Below are 22,645 nucleotides of genomic sequence, written 5' to 3' on the forward strand. Positions count from 1 at the left end.
CTGTCGTCCCCTTCTCCTTGTGCCCTCCATCTTTCTCAACATCAGGGTCTTTTCCAGGGAGTCTTCTCTTTTCATGAGGTGGCCAAAGTATTAGAGCCTCAGCTTCAGGATCTGTCCTTCCTGTGAGCACTCAGGGTTGATTTCCTTAAGAATGGATAGGTTTGATCTTCTTGCAGTCCATGGGACTCTCAAGAGTCTCCTCCAGCACCATAATTCAAAAGCATCAATTCTTCGGCGATCAGCCTTCTTTATGGTCCAGCTCTCACTTCCATACATCACTAATAGGAAAACCATAGCTTTAGCTATATGAACCTTTGTTGGCAAGGTGATGTCTCCAGGTTTTTAAGATGCTGTGAAATAACGTAGCCCAGTGCTATTGCTCCCACATCAGGGACCAGATTAAGGGGAAGTGTGCAATAGCCTTGGCAGGGTACCCTAATGCTGGTTTGAAGCTGTGGTTGGTTTGACATTCGAGTCAACACACACGCACACACACCATAGCTGTCAACTTTTTCCTTTTTTTAAGGGAAAGTCCCTTATTCCGAATAGGATTCCTTGCGAGAAAAGGGAAAAGTTGACAGCTTTGACACAAACCCTCAGGCTGTACAGGCTCGAAATCGCCCCTCTTAGAAACCCCTCCCTTTGCAGAAGACCCTCCTTGCAAACCGCTTGCTTGAAGCCTCCATAGACAGGCAGGTGGCAATTGCAGACGTTGCAAAAGTACAAAACAAATTCTATGTCTGATGCTGTATTTGTTATGTAGTGAAGTTTCACCCTGGGCCAGCAGGGGGATACTGTATATAGTTTTCACTCAGGTCTGTAGATAGTTTTCACTCAGGTCCACGTCAGTTATTTTAGGCGGGAAACGCTGGGCTGTTGTTGCTACAATGTTGACAGCCGGCTGCCTATAAAAGCAGGCCGGCTGAGCTGTTTGCAGTCAGTTCGATTCCAGCTTACAAAATAAAGAGCTACTTGGAGAAATCGCTGTGTCGTCTGCTATGTCAACCCACAACGTAACACTGGCGACGAGGATGGGATTACAGCCAGCTCAACAAGGAGGCACTGGCACTTGTGGCTGGAGTGAAGAGGTTCCATGAATACCTCTATGGCAGGACTTTTGACCTCATCACTGACCACAAGCCACTCCTGGGCCTCCTCGCCGGTGATCGTCCAACTCCACCGGTCCTCTCGCCATGCATGCTGCGATGGACTGTTTTCCTGGCTGCCTACCACTACCGGCTCATCCATCGCCCCGGGAAATCGATGGGCCATGCCGACGCCCTCAGCCGTTGCCCTCTTCCAGCATTTGTGGAAGACCTGGCTCCAGCTTCATCACTCCTTCTGATTGAGGATCTTCCGGCAGCGCCTGTATCGGCTGCCACTGTGGCCTCCGCGTCTGCCCAGGATCGCACCATCAGCCGGGTGCTCAACTGGGTGTGGAGGGGGTGGCCACAAGGGCCTTTTGCATCGGAGTTCCAGCCCTTCGCAACCAGACAACATGAACTCTCAGCTCATCGCGGCTGTCTGCTGTGGGGAGACCGCGTCGTGATTCCCCAGGGACTCCGTCAGCGCGTCTGGAGGCTCTGCACGTTGGCCACCCGGGAATTGTCAAGATGAAGGCGTTGGCTCGGTGTTACGTCTGGTGGCCTAATATGGACGATGCCATCACTGCCTGGGTGTCCGCCTGTCAAGCGTGCCAAGAGTCGAGGCCTGCACCACCGGCAGCTAAGGGACACACCTGGGAGACCCCAAAGACACCCTGGTCGAGGGTGCACATCGATCTGGCTGGCCCCTTTCACGGCCGGACCTTTATGATAGTGGTGGACGCCTATTCCAAATGGCTGGAGGTCGCCCTGATGCCCTCCACCACTACCGAAGCCGTCATCCGGGTGCTGCGAGGCCTGTTTGCAACGCATGGGTGTCCTGATGTCCTTGTCTCTGACAACGGACCGCAGTTCACGTCAGGCACGTTTGAGCGGTATCTTTTGGGACTGGGCATCCGCCATGCCCTAACGGCACCCTTTCATCCATCCAGCAACGGGCAAGTGGAAAGAATGGTGCGCTCGGCAAAAGAGGCACTGGCGCGCCTGGACCGGGGAGACTGGCATGAGCGGGTCGCCGAATACTTGTTCATGCAACACATCACCCCTCATGCGGCCACAGGGCGGAGTCCTGCTGAACTGCTTATGGGCCGCCGCCTCAGGTCACCGCTCGACCGGCTACACCCGGACTTTGCCGTGGCTGAACCCCCAGGCTGTGCCAACGCGCCACGGTCATTTGTCCCAGGAAACCAGGTCTTTGCCCGGAACTATGTGGGGGACATTCCTTGGGTGCCAGCCACAGTAGTGGGAATCACTGGACCTCGCTCGTACCAGGTGGCACTCGAAGATGGACGCTTGTGGCGATGGCACATAGACCAGCTTAGGCGCAGGGTTGGGGACTTGGACGCTACCGTGGTGCCCCCAACTGCGCTTGCGGCTCAAGAAGAGACACGTACAGATGGCGAGGCCCCACCTACACCTCCCTCGCAAACTGCCAGCGTGGAGCCGAACCAAGCCACTTCAGAGGGTCTGCCAGACTTACCACAGACTCAGACCACTCCACTTGCGGAGGCTCCACCCACAGCAGCGGATCCAGGGGAGTTGGTTCCAACGTCACCTAGGGTCGCACCACAGCCTCAGCAAGAACTGTGTGGCCCTCTGGACTTGGCTACCAGTCCCCGGCGGTCTGGCAGAGTTTCCAAGCGCCCAACTTATTTAAAGGACTATGTTGTTGGACATGTATCACTGTTGGTCTAAGTATGGGAAATGTAACCGATATGCTTTTGTGCCTAATTGAACCATTACGCGTAGTGCTGTATATAAGGAAACCATTACGATTGTAACTAACGCCTTATCTCGGTGGGGAGGGGTGTTATGTAGTGAAGTTTCACCCTGGGCCAGCAGGGGGATACTGTATATAGTTTTCAGTCAGGTCTGTAGATAGTTTTCACTCAGGTCCACGTCAGTTATTTTAGGCGGGAAACGCTGGGCTGTTGTTGCTACAATGTTGACAGCCGGCTGCCTATAAAAGCAGGCCGGCTGAGCTGTTTGCAGTCAGTTCGATTCCAGCTTACAAAATAAAGAGCTACTTGGAGAAATCGCTGTGTCGTCTGCTATGTCAACCCACAACGTAACAGTATTGTTTTTAATATTCAGTTGGAAGCTGTCCAGAGTAGCTGGGGAAACCCAGCCAGATGGGCGGGGTATAAATATATTATTATTATTATTAATCACAAGGCAATAGGAGCAGACACATCTCTCTTTGCCTGTCCTTTTTTTTGAAGGGGGACAACCAGCTGAATGGTCACAGTTAAATCATTAAAAAAATTACAATTCTCCCCTGATTCCTATGGACAGCCCGGGGGAGTGAACATAAATAAAAATTATACTGAGAGCAGAACACGCATCTCTAAACTTCAGTCTAGACTCTAGAGAGCAGCCTTTAATCAGCCTTGCTGTGATTGGACTACGACTCCCATCATTCCTAGCTAGCGGGGCCAGCGACGGGGGATGATGGGGTTTGCAGTTCAACGGCAGTTGCCAATCTCGAGAAGGGCTTCTCTAGGCTTGTCCTTGTCTATGGTTCCCCCTCAAGTCTATGGGCATCGTCGTAGGAAGAGGAAACCGGAAGTGACGGTGGCTGTTTTCTTTCTTCCCGCTCCCCGCCCCGCCCACTTTCTCTATGATCCTTGCGCTGTAGAGGCGCCCCCGGAAGTGCCGGTCGTCGGTCGCCTGAAGGCTGTGCGGTGGGCGCAGGGCGGCGGAGGCGCCATGGCGGAGCCCGTGGACGAGCTCGCTAAGCTCGAGTACCTGTCCCTAGTCTCCAAAGTCTGCACGGAGCTCGACAACCACTTGGGCATCAACGACAAGGATCTGGGTAGGCGCCGAGGGTGTAAAGGGGTCCATTTTGTCATATTGGCTGTTACTGTTTTTATCTGTAAGCCGCCTCGAGCCCATGTCAGGGGGGAAAGGCGGGGTACAGATAAACAAATTTTACTGTTATTGTTTTTTATATATATATATATATATATATATATATAAAACAATAACAGTAAAAAATAATCTGTGACTTCTTAAACGTGTGAGGGGGCTGTTATTATGGTTACAAAAGTATTTCCAACTGTTATCTATCTTATTAACTTTTCTTACCATTCTAAATCACATTTATATAATTAAATCCTAATCTAGGCCTAGGCCTATTTGGTACTTTCAAGTGACTTCTAATTGTTTATATTACAATATTTATTCAACTAGTCCTTAAATTTCTTCCAATCTTCTTGGTATTCCTCTTCTTTCTGGTCGCGGATTCTTCCAGTCAGGTCAGCTAGCTCCAAAAAGTTCATCATCTTCATCTGCCAATCTTCCACTGTTGGTACTTCTTGTATTTTCCAGTTCTTGGCTAGTAATATTCGAGCAGCTGTTGTGGCATACAAAAATAATTTAACATCTTTTTTGAGCAGTTCCAAACCTGTTATTCCAAGAAGAAAGGCCTCTGGTTTCTTGATAAATGTATATTTCAACATTTTTTTTTCAATTCATTATAAATCTTTTCCTGAAGTCTTTCACCTTGGTGAAGGTCCACCACATATGAAAAAAGGTACCTTCTTTTTCTTTACATTTCCAGCAGAGATTATCACTATTATGATAAATCTTTGCTAATTTTACAGGGGTTAAGTACCATCTATATATCATTTTCATAATATTTTCCTTTAACATCATACATGCAGTAAACTTAACCCCTTTCTTCCAAACCCTTTCTTCCAAAACCTTTCCCAATCTTCCAACATTCTATTATGTCCAACATCTGTTGCCCAGTCACAAACATGACTTCCTCTTAGCATGTTTCTTCCTTTTGTCCTGAGTTCGAGTGTCTTCAAGGTCCACAAGGCTCTCGCAGGCCAATGATTTCCAGCAGGCCAATGATTTCCATACTGCCTCTGACAGTGGAGGTAGAACATAGCCATCATGGCTGGTAGCTGATATGAAGTGCTCTCATACAGAGACAGAGGATTACCTCCTCCCCTCAGTCAAAGAGAGCCAGTGTGGTGTAGTGGTTAAGAGCGGTAGTCACGTAATCTGGGGAACCGGGTTCGATTCCCCACTCCTCCACATGCAGCTGCTGGGTGACCTTGGGCTAGTCACGCTTCTTTGAAATCTCTCAGCCCCACTCACCTCACAGAGTGTTTGTTGTGGGGGAGGAAGGGAAAGGAGAATGTTAGCCGCTTTGAGACTCCTGAAGGGGAGTGAAAGGTGGGATATCAAATCCAAACTCTTCTTCAAATTACCAATGGTGTGAATTTTCCTGCAATAGAAAACTTCCCACTGCTGTAGAGAGGTGGTTCATTGTAGCATGTTTGTATATGATGAAAGAATACAATTCAGAAATAGCTGCAGAAATAAAAATGTTCACCTGTGGTCATATGACTGACAATAATGCCTTCAGTTATCATGTGACAAATGTATGCATTTTAACTTATTATTTGTTGGATTTTTATTCTGTCTTTCCTTCAACAAGCAATGAAACAATTTTAAAAAATCACTGGTACCATTTAATATCTTTTAAACAGTTCTTTTAGATTCATTATGATCAATTCTGTTTCCCCCATCCCACCCTCAATACACCCCTACCTGTTGCCAGGCTTCTGTTAGAGATGTTCCTAAATCTGAGAGTGCCCTTCCCAGGGGGGATATGCTTCTTGACTGGCTTGCTAATGTAATCTGGACTGTTTTTATCTGTAGGCATCTCTTCTTCAATAAACCTGCTATCTGCTTATAGCATCTTGTGAATTGCATAGAGAGTGCACTTGTTCTTCCAAGCAATATGTAGTTGGGAAATGTACCGTATTTTTCGCTCCATAGGGCGCATGGGACCATAGGGCGCACCTAGCGTTTAGAGGGGACGATCAAGAAAAAAAAATCTTATTTTCCCCCCCAGCCCCAAAGAGCAGCGTACAGGCTGCCGCAGCCTGTCCGCTTCTCCCAGAGCTGCTAGGGATCCCGCTCGCTGTCTTGGCTTCTTCTTTAGCCGCGCACCATCTCTCCAGCCAGAGGGGCTGCATGCAGCTATCCCTGAAGCCTTCCGAGTGCAGTGCAAGTTCCCGCTGTGCTCCTCAGGCTTCGGGTTCCTTTTGCTGTAGCCGGGAGAGCAAGACTCCTGGCTTCAGCGAAAGGAACCTGAAGCCTCCAGAACGCAGTGGGAACTCGCGCTGCGCTCCGAAGGCTTCAGGCGGCTATCCCTGAAGCCTGGAGAGTGAGAGGGGTTGGTGCGCAATGACGCCTCTCGCTCTCCAGGCTTCAGGGAAAGCAACACGAAGCCTCCGGAGCGTGGAGGGAGCGCTCCCTCTGCGCTTCAGAGGCTTCGCATTGCTATCGCTGAAGCCAAGGAGCCTGCATTCGCTCCATAGGATGCACACACATTTCCCCTTCATTTTTGGAGGGGAAAAAGTGCGTCCTATAGAGCGGAAAAATACGGTATATGCTGGTATTTTAGGATTTGGGACCGTGCCTGCTCCAAAACAGTGTGAGCCATTTTCGCCTAATCCTTTTTCCTTTCACCCTTCAATTGTTTACAGCTGAATTTGTGATAAACCTCGCAGAGAGAAATACAACCTTTGATGCATTCAAGGCAGCCTTGGTGAAGAATGGTGCTGAATTTACAGTGAGTGCAAAAATCTTTTGAAGGCAGCAGGTGCAGAGGGTGGTGTTGGTGGTTGAGCTGCTTCTTTTTTTAAACCCAAATCCTTTATTTCAGGATTCCCTCATTAGCAACCTGCTGCGTCTTATACAGACGATGCGACCGCCTGCAAAACCTTCCACTAGCAAAGGTAAGTGAAGCCTCACGGGCACACAGGCAGAATGGAGGTGGAAGGGACCTAGCAACTGCAAGTTGTGGTTAGAAATCAACCATTAATAGTTGCACAGTTCTGGAGTAGGTGTACAAATAAACAAAAATATGGGTTAAAAACAGATCCCACTATGGGTTGGTACAAGCCAGATTCTGGGTCAGCACACTTGCAGTCTCTCTTACAGTTTCATAGTGTGAGCCTTTAGTCTTTAGGTCTTGGGATTGCTGCCAAAATTCCACACCACGAGTTACAGGGTTTCAGTGCACATCTTGCCATCCTCAGTGCTTGGCCTGTCAGAAGGGATCCCATCACCTGCCTGTCACCAGCAGAAAGAAATACAAATCTGCCATGGCCCTTTGCCTTTCCAGAGTGCAAGTAATGCAGCAGAGCTAATAACATTTAGATGAAAATCTAATAGAGGAAGTAACAAAGAAAGGAGGTACATATACAGGTTAAAAGTGAAATGAAATGAAATTTCAAGTTGTGTGTGTTTTCTTTTGTTTATTATCGCTGCAGAAGCTGTAAAACCGAAAACCGAAAAGGAAAAGTACAAGGAGTTGTTTCCTGCCCTCTGTAGACCAGACAATCCCATTGTCAGGGTAGGTGGGTTTTTGTTCATTTCTGAGCTGCAGACGGGAAGAGCAGAGTGCAGAGGAATCTGGGGCAAGAGAGCACATTAGGAACAGGGTGAGTGGGTGGTAAGAGCCAGTGTGGTGTAGTGGTTAAGAGCGGTGGACTCGTAGATGTCCGGAGGCGGTGCGTCCGGCAATGGCTGCCCTCTTCTAACTGCGAAGAGGGAGCTCCGCAGGAACGGGTCGTCCGCTACGGCGCAGCGGAGACCCACATCGGAAAACCACAGGCAGCGTAAGCCTGTGGCCGTGGGACTCGGCGGGCACCAGGAGCGCTCCCCGAAACGCAGAAGGGACCTCGTAAGAGGCTCCGGAACGTAGAAGGGGGTGCGGTGCTGTGAGTCAATCGCTCTTTCTGTGGAGTGAAGCCGCGTAGCTGCTGTCGGTGAGCGCTGTCCTCTTTTCCTGGAAACATTCAGTTTGAAACCAACAACTCGTGAGTAAGAAATGAAAGAAGGATTTGGTGGATAAATCTTTTGCTAATTCGGCTAAAAGCGAGAGACGAAAACAGGAAGTCCGTCTCTTGTCACTGCTTAAGATCTAAAGCAAAGACTTTGACGTTTGAAGTCTTTGAAGAGGTGTTAAAAGGCAATTGACTCTCACATCTATTTAAGTTGCTATTTAAGACTCAACTTTTAAAAAGTTTTATTTCAAATACGAACTGTGTCTGTACCTCCCCTGCTGGATTTACAAATCAACAAAGAACCCCAGGTAGTCGGACTGCCTAAATAACAGAACTGTCAGATTGCAAGACTCTGATACTTTGTTGTTGGAGTTATTATTTGCTGAGCTTTATTGGAACCGTTGCATTGTGCTGCTACATCCTGCACTTATTGAGACATTGTTATACTTTGAGACCAACTCTGCCAGATACAATTTTAGTTGAAGGTCTCTAGGGAATCAAAGGCTGTTTGGATATTGTTTTTAAAGCTTCTGAAGTATTGAAGTTTGGAATATTTTAAATAATTGATATTAACAACTTGACTTCTTCCCTGCAACATAAGTGGCTCCCTCTAGAGGACTTGGGAACTATAATTATATGTGACTTTCCTTTTGGTTTCCTTTCCTCCTGTTTACTTGGTGGACTTGTGGATTCCCATGAGAACATATTCAATTTGACCTTGACTAAGCAGATAGAAGTGGAATGAGCGGCACTGGGAGACAAACAAGAGCGGCTAAAGGGAAAAGACAAACAACTTTGAATTTACTTTCACAGCCGCGCAGATCATCTGTTCCTGATGTTTTGGAACTAGAGGAAAGTGAACACCTGCTGGGAGAAGATATGGCATCAGGTGGATCTGCTTCAGTCTTAGACAAAATACTTGAAAAATTGGAAGGACTGGATAAAAAAGTGGATGAACAAACGGCAAAGATTGACCAGACCAGAGACTGTGTTAACAAGTTAACTGAACAAGTTGCTTCGAACGCTCAAGCAATTGGCAAGTTATCTGAATCCACTGTAGAAAATCGGAAACTGGCAGAGGAAGCCATTCAGAAAACTGAGGCACTGGAGCAGGAGGTAAGACCACTGCACAAGCAGGTTGGGGAACAACAGGCCTATCTGTCTATGATTGAACTTCGAGCTCGGGAAAACAACTTAAAATTGAGGTTTATACCAGAACTTGAATCCGAACAAGGGAACCTAATTGAGTTTTTAACAAAAGAATTTTCCAAGTGGTGGCCTTTGGAGGAGGAAAAAGATTTTAAAATTGTGACTGCCTTTAGGCTTGGGAAATTCACAAAGAAGGACAAGCCCAGAGACTGTTTGATTACTTTGAGAACTAAGGAGGAAAGGGACAAAATATTAGGACTGCACTACGGAAAGTCACTTCAAATTTCGGATAAAAGAGCAGAGATTTACAAGGATATTCCTAAACAACTTCTGGACCTTAGATCCACCTATCTTGAATTAGCCAGGCTGTTGAGAAGTAATTCAATTGTCTTTAGGTGGGAATATCCACAAGGACTATCTTTTACGTTCAGAGGGAAGAAGGTAAAAATCAAAACAGCTGAAGACAGAGATAAATTCCTGAATATCTACGGAGAAGACCTTCAGAAAGGGATTGAAACACCTCCAGGGGCTGGACCACAGTCTTTACCTACACCTACACCTTTGGGGCCTGAAGGCCAGGACAAAAAGACACCACCACCAGAACAATAACAGATTTGACCAGGATGTCTCTGCAACTTCTCAGTTGGAATATAAATGGCACCAACATCCCGGAGAAAAGAAGAAGGACATTTCATATTTTGAAAAAAGAACAATTGGACATTATTTGCTTACAAGAAACGCATGTGACCAGGCTACATAGAAAAGTATTAATAAATAAAAGATTAGGCCAAGAATTTATCTCTTCGGATTGAGTAAAGAAAAGAGGCGTGGTGATTTATGCAAAAGAGAGCCTGTCACCAAAATTTCTATTCAAGGATGAACAAGGACGTATTCTGGCAATTGAGATTCAAACTCAAGGAGAAAAGTTTTTGATATTAGAAATTTATGCGCCAAATGAAGGAAAATCGGAATTTTATAAGAAGCTGCATGAGACTATGCTGGACTATCTGAACTATGACGACATCATAATGATGGGAGATATGAATGGGGTGGTTTCAACGAACATGGATAAATCACATAGTCAAAATGTAACAAAAGAAGGCAGACTACCTAAAACCTTTTTTGAACTGACTGACAATATGGACTTGATTGACATCTGGAGAACAAAGAACCCTCTAGGAAGAGAAGGAACATTCTTTTCTGAAGCCCAACTGACTTGGACAAGAATCGACCAAATTTGGACAACTAGAGGCCTGGCACCCAAGATAAAAAAAGTGGAAATCTGCCCAAAGACCTGCTCCGACCATAACGCTGTAAAGATGGATATGAAATTAATGCCAACCGGCTCCTTTAGATGGAGGATGAATGACAATCTGCTTAGAGATCAGGAGATCAGTAAAAAAGCCCAAAAAGCTTTGAAGGACTATTTTGAAATAAATTTGAACACAACGGTGGAAAAAAGAATTGTATGGGATGCAAGCAAGGCGGTTATGAGGGGGTTTCTGATACAGCAGAATACCATTAAGAAAAAAGCACAGAATGATAAAAAGGATAAGATCTTGGAGAAAATTAAAGAAGGCGAGAAGAAATTAAGATCGAAAACGAAATCAAAGGAGATTCTAAGAGAAATCAAATATTACCAAGCACAATATTCAAAATTAATAAATCAAGAAGTGGAATGGAAAGTCAAGTTAATGAAACAAAGATCTTTTGAATCGGCAAATAAATGTGGAAAGCTGCTAGCATGGCAGCTGAAAAAGAGACAAAAACTGAATACAGTAACAAACTTAGAAATTGAGGGAAGAAACATACAGAACCCAGTGGACATCAGAAAGTGCTTCCATAGATATTTCAAGCAATTATATACACAAGGGCTGCAAAATGAATCAGAGATAGAACAATTTTTGAAGGAGAATGGTTTACCAAGGTTGTCTCTGCGGAACAGAACAATCCTGAATCATAAAATAACACAATTAGAGATCGAAGAGGCCATTCAGAATATGCAACTGGGCAAATCTCCAGGGCCAGACGGGCTTACCTCCAAATATTATAGGACATTGAAAGATTATTTGATACACCCACTAATGGAGGTTTGTAATGAAATTATGGAGGGGAAGAAGGCACCGGAGTCATGGAAAGAAGCTTTCATCACATTGATACCTAAATTAGAAACTGAAAAGACACAATTTAAGAATTACCGCCCCATCTCCCTCCTAAATGTGGATTACAAAATATTTGCAGACATTTTAGCAAGTAGATTTAAAAAAGTTTTGAATGAAGTAATTCATAAGGACCAGGCAGGCTTTCTCCCAGGTAGACATTTGTTTGCTAATACAAGGAACATTATTGACATTTTGGAACTCTTGCAAACAAATATCAATACGAAAGCAGTTTTGATATTTATAGATGCGGAGAAGGCCTTTGATAATATCTCCTGGAAGTTTATGAAGAAGAATTTGGAAGGAATGGGAGTGGGGTGGGGGTTCCAGAATGGGATAGAGGCAATTTATTCAGAGCAAAAGGCTAAACTGATAGTGAACAATGTGGTGACAGAAGAGTTTAGAATTGAAAAAGGTACACGACAAGGTTGCCCTATATCCCCTTTGTTATTTATATCGGTCCTGGAAGTGCTCTTAAACATGATTAGAGGAGACCGGTTGGTAGAGGGTATTCAGGTCAGAGAGAAACAGTATAAACTGAAAGCATTTGCAGATGACCTAGTATTGACTTTACAGGAGCCAGAGCCTAGTACTAAAAGGGTTTTGCAATTGATTCATGAGTTTGGTCGAGTGGCGGGATTTAAACTTAATAAGCAAAAAACCAAGGTTTTAGAAAAAAACTTGACTTTTTCAGAATCAGAAAGGTTTCAGAAAGAGACAGAATTAAATGTGGTCAAAAAAGTAAGATATTTAGGGGTAAATATAACAGCGAAGAACAGAAACTTGTTTAAGGATAACTATGAAAAATGTTGGTCTGAAATCAAAAGGGATCTAGATGTTTGGTCAAGATTGAAACTTTCCTTGTCAGGACGTATTGCTGCTATTAAGATGAATGTATTGCCAAAAATGTTGTTTTTGTTTCAAACTTTGCAGATTGTGGATAAAATGGAAAGTTTCCGGAAGTGGCAAAGAGATATCTCTAAATTTGTCTGGCAGGGCAAAAAGCCCAGAATTAAGTTTAAAATACTAACTGATGCTAAAGAAAGAGGGGGCTTTGCCCTGCCAGACTTAAAATTGTACTATGAATCAGCAGCTTTCTGCTGGTTGAAGGATTGGCTACTTCTTGAAAACACTGATGTTTTGGATTTGGAAGGATTCAACAATGCTTTTGGTTGGCATGCATATCTGTGGTACGACAAGGTTAAAATACATAAGAACTTCAAGAATCATGTTGTCAGAAAAGCAGTGTTTAATGTCTGGTTGAAATATAAAGATTTATTGGAAAACAAGACCCCAAGGTGGTTATCACCAATGGAGGCTAAGGCCCCGAAAAGACTCAATATGGAGGCCAAATGGCCAAAATATTGGGAAATAATAGAAAAAGATGGAGATAATTGGAGGTTGCAGAGTTTGGAGAAAATAAAAGATAAAGTGCGAGATTGGTTACATTATGCTCAGATTAAAGAAGTTTTCAAGTTGGACAAAAAGATAGGATTCCAGGTGGAAAAATCAAAGTTAGAAACAGAACTGTTAGAATCCAGCCCTAAGACACTTTCAAGAATGTATAACTTGCTGTTAAAATGGAATACACAGGATGAAACGGTCAAATCAGCTATGATAAAATGGGCACAGGACATAGGGCATAACATCATGTTTGCTGACTGGGAAAAGTTATGGACCACAGGTTTGAAATTTACGGCATGTAATGCCTTGAAAGAAAACATTATGAAAATGATATACAGGTGGTACATGACTCCAGTCAAGCTTGCAAAGATATACCATGTGTCTGATAATAAATGTTGGAAGTGTAAAGAAGCTGAAGGAACATTCTTTCTCCTCTGGTGGACTTGCCCTAGAGTGAAGGCTTTCTGGGAAATGATATATAATGAGCTGAAAAAGGTATTTAAGTATACCTTCCCTAAGAAACCAGAGGCCTTTCTTTTAGGCATTGTCGGCCAGAGTGTGCAAAAGAAGGATCGAACTTACTTTATGTATGCTACAACAGCAGCAAGGATACTCATCGCTAAATGCTGGAAAACTCAAGATTTGCCCACACTGGAAGAATGGCAGATGCAACTGATAGACTATATGGAACTGGCGGAAATGACGGGCAGAATCCGAAACCTGGGAGAAGAACAGGTGGAGGAGGATTGGAACAAATTTAAGGACTATTTACAAAAATATTGAAAATTGTATGAATGTTAAGAAAGATGTAAGATTAGTAACAACATGGCTTCAACAAATCAAACATAAAAAACATAAATTTAAGCGTAATTGGAAGAAAAGATAAATTTTGGTTAAACAGTATTTTATAATTAAGTATTTTATAAGTGTGATTTTAAATTCCGAAATTGGAGAATTAATTTGGGGAAATTTTATCATATGAATGGAACTAATTTAATAATTTGCTAGCAAAATTTATAAGTCTAGAATGCAGGAGCAAGAGCTGTGAGGAAGTCCAAGGAGGTGCATGAAACATGGATATTTGAAAATACTATGTTATTACCTATGTCTCTGATTGTTTTAAAAAATGCTTAATAAATATTTATTAAAAAAAAAAAAAGAGCGGTGGACTCGTAATCTGGTGAACCGGGTTTGCGTCCCCGCTCCTCCACATGCAGCTGCTGGGTGACCTTGGGCTAGTCACACTTCTCTGAAGTCTCTCAGCCCCACTCACCTCACAGAGTGTTTGTTGTGGGGGAGGAAGGGAAAGGAGATTGTTTGCCGCTTTGAGACTCCTTAGGGTAGTGATAAAGCGGGATATCAAATCCAAACTCTTCTTCTACTCTTCTTTTTCTTGCACAGAAGAGTGTGGGTTGCAGGCATAAAGGCTGGAGGGAGGAGGTTTGTGAGATTAGGGAGGAGAGCCAGGCACCCCAAGTGCGGGAATGGAGTGGGGGTTGTGAATAATAGCAAAATAACAGCATTCCCAAGAAATTATTATTTATACCCCGCCATCTGGCTGGGTTTCCCCAGCCACTCTGGGCGGCTTTCAACAAAATATTAAAATACAGTAGTCCATCAAACATTAAAAGCTTCCCTAAACAGGGCTGCCTTCAGATGTCTTCTAAAAGTCTGGTAGTTGTTTATCTCTTTGACATCTGGGAGGGCGTTTCACAGGGCGGGTGCCACTACTGAGAAGGCCCTCAGCCTGGTTCCCTGTAACTTGGCTTCTCGCAGCGAGGGAACCGCCAGAAGGCCCTCGGCGCTGGACCTCAGTGTCTGGGCGGAATGATGGGGGTGGAGACGCTCCTTTCTGTTTTCTCTTGCTTCCCTGATCAGCAGCAGAATCCTAACCATGCCTACTTAAAAGCGAGTGCTACTGAATTCAACAGTGGGGTCCAAGTGTGGTGAGATTTGACTTTGGAGCCAAGAAGAACTCGGTTCTAGTTCAGCTGTCACCACATGGATCTGAAAGAGGTGTTGAATTAGTGTACCAGCGGTCTATTCAGGGGGATTCTCTCCTTTCCTTCACAGACAATGTTGGATGAAGATGATGTGAAGGTAGCTGCCGATGCCCTCAAGGAACTGGAAGCTTTGATGCCAACTTCAGGGAGGCAGGAGAAGCACCGAAGCAGTGAGGACCAGTAGGTTCCTGGGGCTTCATCTCCTCAAGAAGGAAACTTTTTCAGTGTGTTGTTGTTGTTTTGGAAAAGTCATAAGTGATCTAGCTCAGAGGTGGGCAGAAGGCAGGTTGGGATCTACTGGTAGATTTAAGAATGGCACACAGTAGATTGGCAAGAGTTTCTGATTCCCAGTTGTCTAACAATAAGGTAAAGGTAAAGGGACCCCTGACCATTAGGTCCAATCATGGCCGACTCTGGGGTTGTGGCGCTCATCTCAATTTATTGGCCGAGGGATCCGGCGTACAGCTTCCAGGTCATGTGGTCAGCATGACTAAGCCGCTTCTGGCGAACCAGAGCAGCGCATGGAAACGCCGTTTACCTTCCCGCCGGAGCGGTACCTATTTATCTACTTGCACTCTGACGTGCTTTTGAACTGCTAGGTTAGCAGGAGCAGGGACCGAGCAACGGGAGCTCACCCCGTCGCGGGGATTTGAACCGCCAACCTTATGATCGGCAAGTCTTAGGCTCTGTGGTTTAATCCACAGCGCCACCCACATCCCCTGTCTAACAGTAGCCTTGTCTAAAAGGTTCCTCTCCTCTAAATGAGCCAGGTAAAAACGAATGTCACAGCGTGACAAAAGGTGTGTGCGGATGATGAGGTGAAAGGACTTGCAAGGTTCTGTTATTGATCGCAAATTTATTGATGGCACGTGTGCCTCTTATTTTATTAATTCTTAGTGCCCCACCCAAAATGGCTACTGTTTTGCACCTGCCTCTTATTGGTGGACCTCAAGATTTTACTTAAAAGATAAAGTAGACCCCAATAGCCTGAGGTCTGCCCACCCCACATATAATTCAACTCTCTTATCTCAGGTAGGATATTCCATCACGAATCCACAAATATCACCATCGTAGTGGACAGTATTGGAGTACAGACCGCAGCCTGGAGAAGCTGCCGAATTTTGCCATTTTGTTTCAGTAAAAAAGGAAAAAAAGGCACCTGCCAGTATTTTAACTATTATCAGCCAAATTAGGTTGCCCAATCAGACTCTGCTGCTGTCACTAATTCTGCCATGCCCTGTAGTCTTCCACGTGACTGACCAAGGAGAAGGCTGCAGAGGTGTTTTAAAAACAGCTCTCCTTGGTCTCCCAAGGAATCCCGTTGCGGGGATTCGAACCACCGACCTTCCGATTGGCAAGCCCTAGGCTCATTGGTTTAGACCACAACACCACCCGTGTCCAAGGTACCACTGTATTAAAGTAGTGTCTGAATCAAGAGTGGACCTGAGTACTCATACTTTCTGTTGTTTGCAGCAAGAGAAGGCGGAGGAGCCGCAGCCGCAGCAGGGGCCGGGACCAAAAGCGGAAGCGGAAGTCGCCCTCTCGTTCCCGGACGAGGGAGCGGAATAAGGGAAAGTCCAGGTATCGTTCCAGGAGCAGAAGCCCCAGCTGGGACCACAAGGAGCGGGAGAAGCCTGCAGAGAAGAGCAGCGAGCGATGGCGGGATAAGCACGTGGACCGGCCCCCACCAGAGGAACCTTCCATTGGGGACATCTACAACGGCAAAGTCACAAGCATCATGCAGTTTGGCTGCTTTGTCCAGCTTGAAGGACTCAGGTATTTGATACAAGGTGGGCTTCACCTTTTGCATCCCTGGCTGCCACTGATCTGTGCCGTTCCAAAAAGTGAGAAACTGACGCAACACTTTTTTTAAACTGCAAAGCCATGTCTATGGCATTTTAAAGGGTAAAGGGGACCGCTGACCGTTAGGTCCAGTTGTGACCGACTCTGGAGTTGCGGTGCTCATCTCGCTTTATTGGCTGAGGGAGCTGGCGTACAGCTTCCGGGTCATGTGGCCAGCATGACAAAGCCGTTTCTGGCGAACCAGAGCAGTGCACGGAAACGCCGTTTACCTTCCTGCTGGAAGTATTTATCTACTTGCACTTTGATGTGCTTTTGAACTGCTAGGTTGGCAGGAGCAGGGACCAAGCAGCGGGAGCTCACCCCGTCGCGGGGATTTTATGGCATTTTAGGCATGTACAAAGTAAGTTACGTTGAAGTCCAGGGGTTTTTGTTTTGGGTAAGCTTGCTTGGGATTATATACACCTCCCAGTCCAACAATTAAGTGTGTGGTTTTTTTTTTAAATGATATTTATTAAAGTTTCACAATAAAAACATACACAAACAAAAAACCAAAAGAAACAAGTATAATTTCCATCCTTATTTTCTTAAACCTAATTTCCCCGACCTCCTCATACCTCCCCCTTCTGTATTCTAATTTCATTATCTAATCAGCAAATCCATTCCCTTACTTCCCATATTTTTTAATAATTCTATTCTTTTTCCATAATCAACACCCCTGAAAACCACATAGTTTTTAAACCCATGTCAATTCTAACCTTCATTAATTTTATAATATTTATTAAGATAGTCTTTAAATTTCTTCCAATCTTCTTCCACTGTCTCTTTCTCCTGGACTCGGATTCTGCCAGTCATCTCTGCCAGTCCCATGTAGTCTGTCATCTTCATCTGCCATTCTTCCAGAGTGGGTAGATCTGGTGTCTTCCAATACTTTGCAATAAGTATCCTTGCTGCTGTTGAAGCATACATAAAAAACGTTCTGTCCTTCTTTAGCACCACATGGCTAACCATACCCGGGAGAAAGGCCTCTGGTTTCTTCAAGAAGGTATATTTAAATACCTTTTTCATTTCATTATATATCATTTCCCAGAAAGCCTTAATCCTTGGGCATGTCCACCAGAGGTGAAAGAATGTACCTTCATTTTCTTTACATTTCCAACATTTGTTATCTGATAAGTGGTAAATTTTTGCAAGCTTGACTGGGGTCATGTACCACCTATAAATCATTTTCATAATATTCTCTCTCAAGGCGTTACACGCCGTAAATTTCATACCGGTGGTCCACAACCTTTCCCAGTCAGCAAACATAATGTTATGACCAATATCTTGTGCCCACTTAATCATAGCTGACTTAACCGTTTCATCCTGTGTATTCCATTTCAACAGCAAGTTATACATTTTTGACAAATTCTTAGTATTGGGTTCTAACAGTTCTGTTTCTAATTTTGATTTTTCCACCTGAAAACCAATTTTCCTGTCCAACTTATAAACCTCCATTATTTGATAATAGTGAAGCCAATCTCGCACTTTATCTTTTAGATTCTCAAAACTCTGCAATTTCCACTTGTTATCCTCCTGTTCCAAGATTTCACAATATTTTGGCCATTTAGACTCCGTATTGAGCTTTTTCAATGCCTTTGCCTCCATTGGTGACAGCCACCTTGGAGTTTCAACAATTAAGTGTGTTATTACCATATCTGTCTTGATACCTTTACGGTGGGTGGAACTTACAGTGTATAACTTCGAAAAGCTCCTGCATGAGACGTAGCAGATACCCACTGGCTTTTTCCGTGTCCGATTCCCCTTTTCAGGAAGCGCTGGGAAGGACTTGTCCACATCTCAGAGCTGCGCCGCGAGGGGCGTGTTGCTAACGTGGCTGACGTGGTGAGCAAAGGGCAGAGGGTCAAAGTCAAAGTTCTGTCCTTCACTGGCTCTAAAACCAGCCTCAGCATGAAGGTAAGAGAGGGTCTATTCCACCTCCTCTTCTGTTTCTTTTCCCTTCCCTTTCTGTCCTTCCCTTCTGTCTTGCTCCATGTTTCCCTGGGACATTAGCGTCTCCTCTTTCCTCTGTCTGCTTCATTTTGCCTTGCTGCTTCTCCAGTGCTCACTTGTCAGTCCCTGGCCATCCTCATTCCACTCCTCCTTACTTTGGCCATATAATAAAACAATTCCATCTCTGATTTGGGCCAAGGGGTGGGTCTCCTTTAGGACAACGTACAGTGGTGCCCCGCAAGACGAACGCCTCGCAAGACGGAAAACCCGCTAGACGAAAGGGTTTTCCGTTTTGGAGGCACTTCGCAAAACGAATTTCCCTATGCGCTTGCTTCGCAAGACAAAAATGTCTTGCAAGTTCCTGTGGTTCCCCCCCCCTTTCCCCCCCTTTTCCTAAGCCGCTAAGCTGCTTATCAGCTGATCCGCTGATAAGCCGCTTAACAGCTGATCGCTAAAAGCCGCTAAACCGCTAATAGCGCTAATCCGCTAAGCTGTCAATGGTCTTGCTTCGCAAGACGAAAAAACCGCTATACGAAGAGCCTCACAGAATGGATTAATTTCGTCTTGCGAGGCACCACTGTATTGTGGTGTGAAAACACTTGCTCCCTAGGAGGTGAGCGGTTGCTATCAGGGAATAGTGCCAAGGCACTGTTTCGACCCTGGACTTCAACTATTCACCCTTGCTCTGCAGTTATTTTGGCCTTGGGATATCTCACCTGCCCTTTCCTCTAATTGGCACCAGCAGTTTTAAGGAAGAGGGTAAAGGGGGGGAATCCTGCATGGACCACACTGATCTCAAGAGCCACCTGCTACTGACCTCAGAGGTAGTGACAGATGCAAATGGGCCATTGTTTACCAGCCACTGCTTCTCGCTTACTGGGAAACCCTAAGACAGGAACTGTTGTTGTCGATATCAACCATGCAGCTACATGTCTCACCTGGGCGACACGCTAGGCTTGCACACTAATTGCAAAATGGAACTATTGGACATGTGGATTAGAAATTGGTATCACGTTTCATATGTGGTGGCTATGTAAAAAAATTAAGATATTCTGGGATGACATATACGGTGAACTTAAGAAAATGTTCACGGTCTTATTTTTTTAAAAAACAGGCCTTTCTACTCGGAATTACAGAACCAGACATTCCTATACAGTGGTACCTTGGGTTAAGTACTTAATTCGTTTCAGAGGTCCGTTCTTAACCTGAAACTGTTCTTAACCTGAAGCACCACTTTAGCTAATGGGGCCACCCGCTGCTGCTGTGCTGCCGGAGCACAATTTCTGTTCTCATCCTGAAGCAAAGTTCTTAACCCGAGGTACTATTTCTGAGTTAACTGAGTCTGTAACCTGAAGCGTATGTAACCTGAGGTACCACTGTAAAGGTAAAATAAGTTTCTTTTATATGCCATTTTATACGTTAGTCTTAATAGTGACTAACTGGAAAAGTGATAAAATTCCTTCCAGATCAGAATGGTTACGAAAACTAGCTGATTATGCAGAGCTGGCCCAACTATCTGAAAAAATGAAAGACAAGTCAAAACAAATATTTATTGCAAAATGGGAAGTTTTCAAAACGTTTCTTAAAAATAACTGTTGCATTATGAATTCAGTCGCTGCCTCTGAATAACTTCTGCAGCTGTACTAAATAAGAAATAAAGACACAGAAGAGTAATGTTTTGTTGTAAAATGAGCGTACAGATTTATGCAATAAGTTTGTAAATTTTGAAAGAAGTATGGAGAAGACGGGAAGTTGGATGTACTTTGAGAAGGTTTACTGACAAAACAGAAGGTTTATTTTGTATTTGAGGTGGCGGGTGATGTAAATGTATGGCTGTGTGTTTTTTGTTCTTGTTTTTGTTGAGGTGTACAATAAAGCATAAATTTAAAAAAAATAATTGCAAAATGGAACTAAGCTAATTTTCTTTTTTACTTTTTGCATTGCTACATTGAGGGGAGTGCCAATCTGTGATTTATGTGTGCTTTAGGATGTAGATCAAGACACAGGGGAGGACTTGAACCCAAACAGACGCCGGAACCTCGTCGGGGAGTCTGAGGAGGCAGCCATGAGGAACCCAGACCGGCCAACCCACCTGTCCTTGGTCAGCGCTCCGGAGGTAGAGGACGATACGTTGGAACGGAAGCGCCTCACTCGCATTTCTGACCCTGAGAAATGGGAAATCAAGCAGGTAACGATTTCTGGCTTGGGACTAAATCACCCGTGGCAACCAAGCAGGAGACCAGCCCTGAGTCCTTTGCCCGAGCATGAAGAAGGTGTTGGCCATCGTTTAAAGAAACTTGTGTTTAGAACAATACAGGCCTCTTAACTTTTTGGCTGAAGGTTTTGCCCTTGTGCTTCCCCACCTGCTTCAGATGATTGCTGCCAACGTGCTTTCCAAGGAGGAGTTCCCTGACTTCGACGAGGAAACTGGGATCCTGCCAAAGGTTGACGATGAAGAAGGTAATGAAAATTGTGCTCTGTTTGTTAAATAATTTTTATTAACCGGCCAATCAAATCAAATCACATCACATAAATTCCGAATTACAAAGCCGAATTTTAAATTTTGTTGGGGGGACCCATATTTCAAGATCCGAAGGGGGATTCTGATCATCTTCTTGCTACTGCGTTAATGTCCAAATCAGTCCAAATCAATCCAAACAGAGTTCATAATTCTATCCAGTCTTATCTTGCTGTTTCCACATCACATCTTGTTCATATATTTTCTCTTTTTTCTTTATGATCTCTTCTGATAGTCTCCTTAAGCCGATAAACACCAATAATAATCCTGTGTGAATTTTTCCGTTCTTCCAATCCTCAAATCGAGATGGTTTCCATATATCATCGCCTTCATAGATAACATCGCTCTTTCCATCATTAATCTCGCAAAACTGTCGCTCTTAAGTCCCACTGAGGAGTTTCACCCACAATATAAAAACAGCTCTATTTCTCTATTTCTCCTCTCAGACTTAAGTCCTCCGACAGAACTTCCCAATATGGCGACGGCATTTTTAACTGCGTCATTCCAAAGCTCTTATACATTCCACGCTCTTCTTAAAACATGCTTTGGTTTGAAAGTTTATCTCCACACAGCCTTAAATCCACAGCTTAAGTCCTTAAAACGACATTTCTGACTCGTGAGGGGAGGGGATACTTGTTTAATCACATAAGGAAAGAAAGGAAATTTTTTCCCCCTCCCCCATCAGTCATTTGCCATACCGAGTCTTGGCGTATCTTCTCATGATTTCTCTTGTTCCTCCGACTCGTCTTATTTTATCAGAGATCTCTTCTGTTAGCAGTCTTTACTCCCCCTTCTTCCTTGAGATATGTGCATTCCTTCATCCAAATTGTTTCTTTTGAAGTTCTTGCAGCTAGTGGCGCGAATCAGGGACGGCGTCCAGGAGCACCGGAATCCCACAGGAGGGCTTTGTGCCTAGTGCCCCCATCCCCACAAATTCGGGGGTGGTATATGGCACAGCAGGCAAGGCAGTCCCTCCCCACCATACTGGGGGGGGGGGTAGGGAGGCTAATTACTCCCATCATAGCCTCCAAATTACCTCGTGTGGGTCGGAGAGATGTTATTGTCAGCCATCTTCCGATGTGCCCCCTAGTGGCCCCATGGAAATTGTGCTCTGTGATGGTCTAGACTTGATTCACCTCTGTGCTTGTTCCTCATCTAGCAATTCATTTTGCTCACGCCCCACTCTGAACTGGAGAATGGTGGATTTAAGGTACAGTGGTGCCTTGGTTCTCAAACTTAATCCAATCCCATCGCTGGCAGAGGTAAATTTGCGGTAGGCAATGGCTTCTGGGGCTGTCCACCTCACTGGGATCTTCCCACCCTGAAGGAGAAGAAAAGACAAGTGTTAACTATAGATGGCTTTAAAGGCCAGTATACAAATTCGTGGAGGACATGAGTATTGATGGCTACTAGTCAGGTTTTATTCTGCTGACAGTTTTACATGTTGTTACGGCGACTCTTTTAGACATAATTCCTTAATATGTATTAGCGTGTTTCAGATCCCCCCATTCTCCCCCCCCCCATGTTACAATTGTTTTTTGAATTTTATATTTTGTGCCACTTTGGGAGACCTAAACCTAAAAGCAAGGAAACTAACAAACAATAACTATAAAATTATATTTAAAAAAATCCTTCCTATTTTGCGGCTTTCGGGAGCCAATTTGTTCGGGAGCCAAGCCGTTCGAGTACCAAGGTACCACTG

At 44.5% G+C, this 22,645-nt stretch overlaps 1 protein-coding gene across 2 annotated transcripts in view; it reads left to right on the plus strand.

The window, feature by feature from the left end:
- The first annotated feature begins 3,737 nt into the window (after window positions 1–3,737).
- DHX8 (DEAH-box helicase 8) overlaps window positions 3,738–22,645 on the plus strand; it is a 42,050-nt gene continuing 23,142 nt past the window's right edge. Inside the window, exons 1-9 of one of the 2 annotated variants that reach the window (XM_079949297.1) lie at window positions 3,738–3,918; window positions 6,614–6,699; window positions 6,793–6,865; window positions 7,403–7,485; window positions 14,704–14,813; window positions 16,104–16,409; window positions 18,245–18,389; window positions 20,413–20,613; window positions 20,798–20,885. In XM_079949297.1, the coding sequence (XP_079805423.1) occupies window positions 3,813–3,918; window positions 6,614–6,699; window positions 6,793–6,865; window positions 7,403–7,485; window positions 14,704–14,813; window positions 16,104–16,409; window positions 18,245–18,389; window positions 20,413–20,613; window positions 20,798–20,885 (1,198 nt within the window). In that variant the 5' untranslated portion in view covers window positions 3,738–3,812. The remainder of the gene's footprint in view (window positions 3,919–6,613; window positions 6,700–6,792; window positions 6,866–7,402; window positions 7,486–14,703; window positions 14,814–16,103; window positions 16,410–18,244; window positions 18,390–20,412; window positions 20,614–20,797; window positions 20,886–22,645) is intronic. The other variant, XM_079949298.1, reaches the window with a different exon arrangement.

The sequence above is a fragment of the Podarcis cretensis genome (genome assembly GCF_951804945.1).
Source record: "Podarcis cretensis genome assembly, chromosome: 13".
NCBI classification, from domain to species: domain Eukaryota; kingdom Metazoa; phylum Chordata; class Lepidosauria; order Squamata; family Lacertidae; genus Podarcis; species Podarcis cretensis.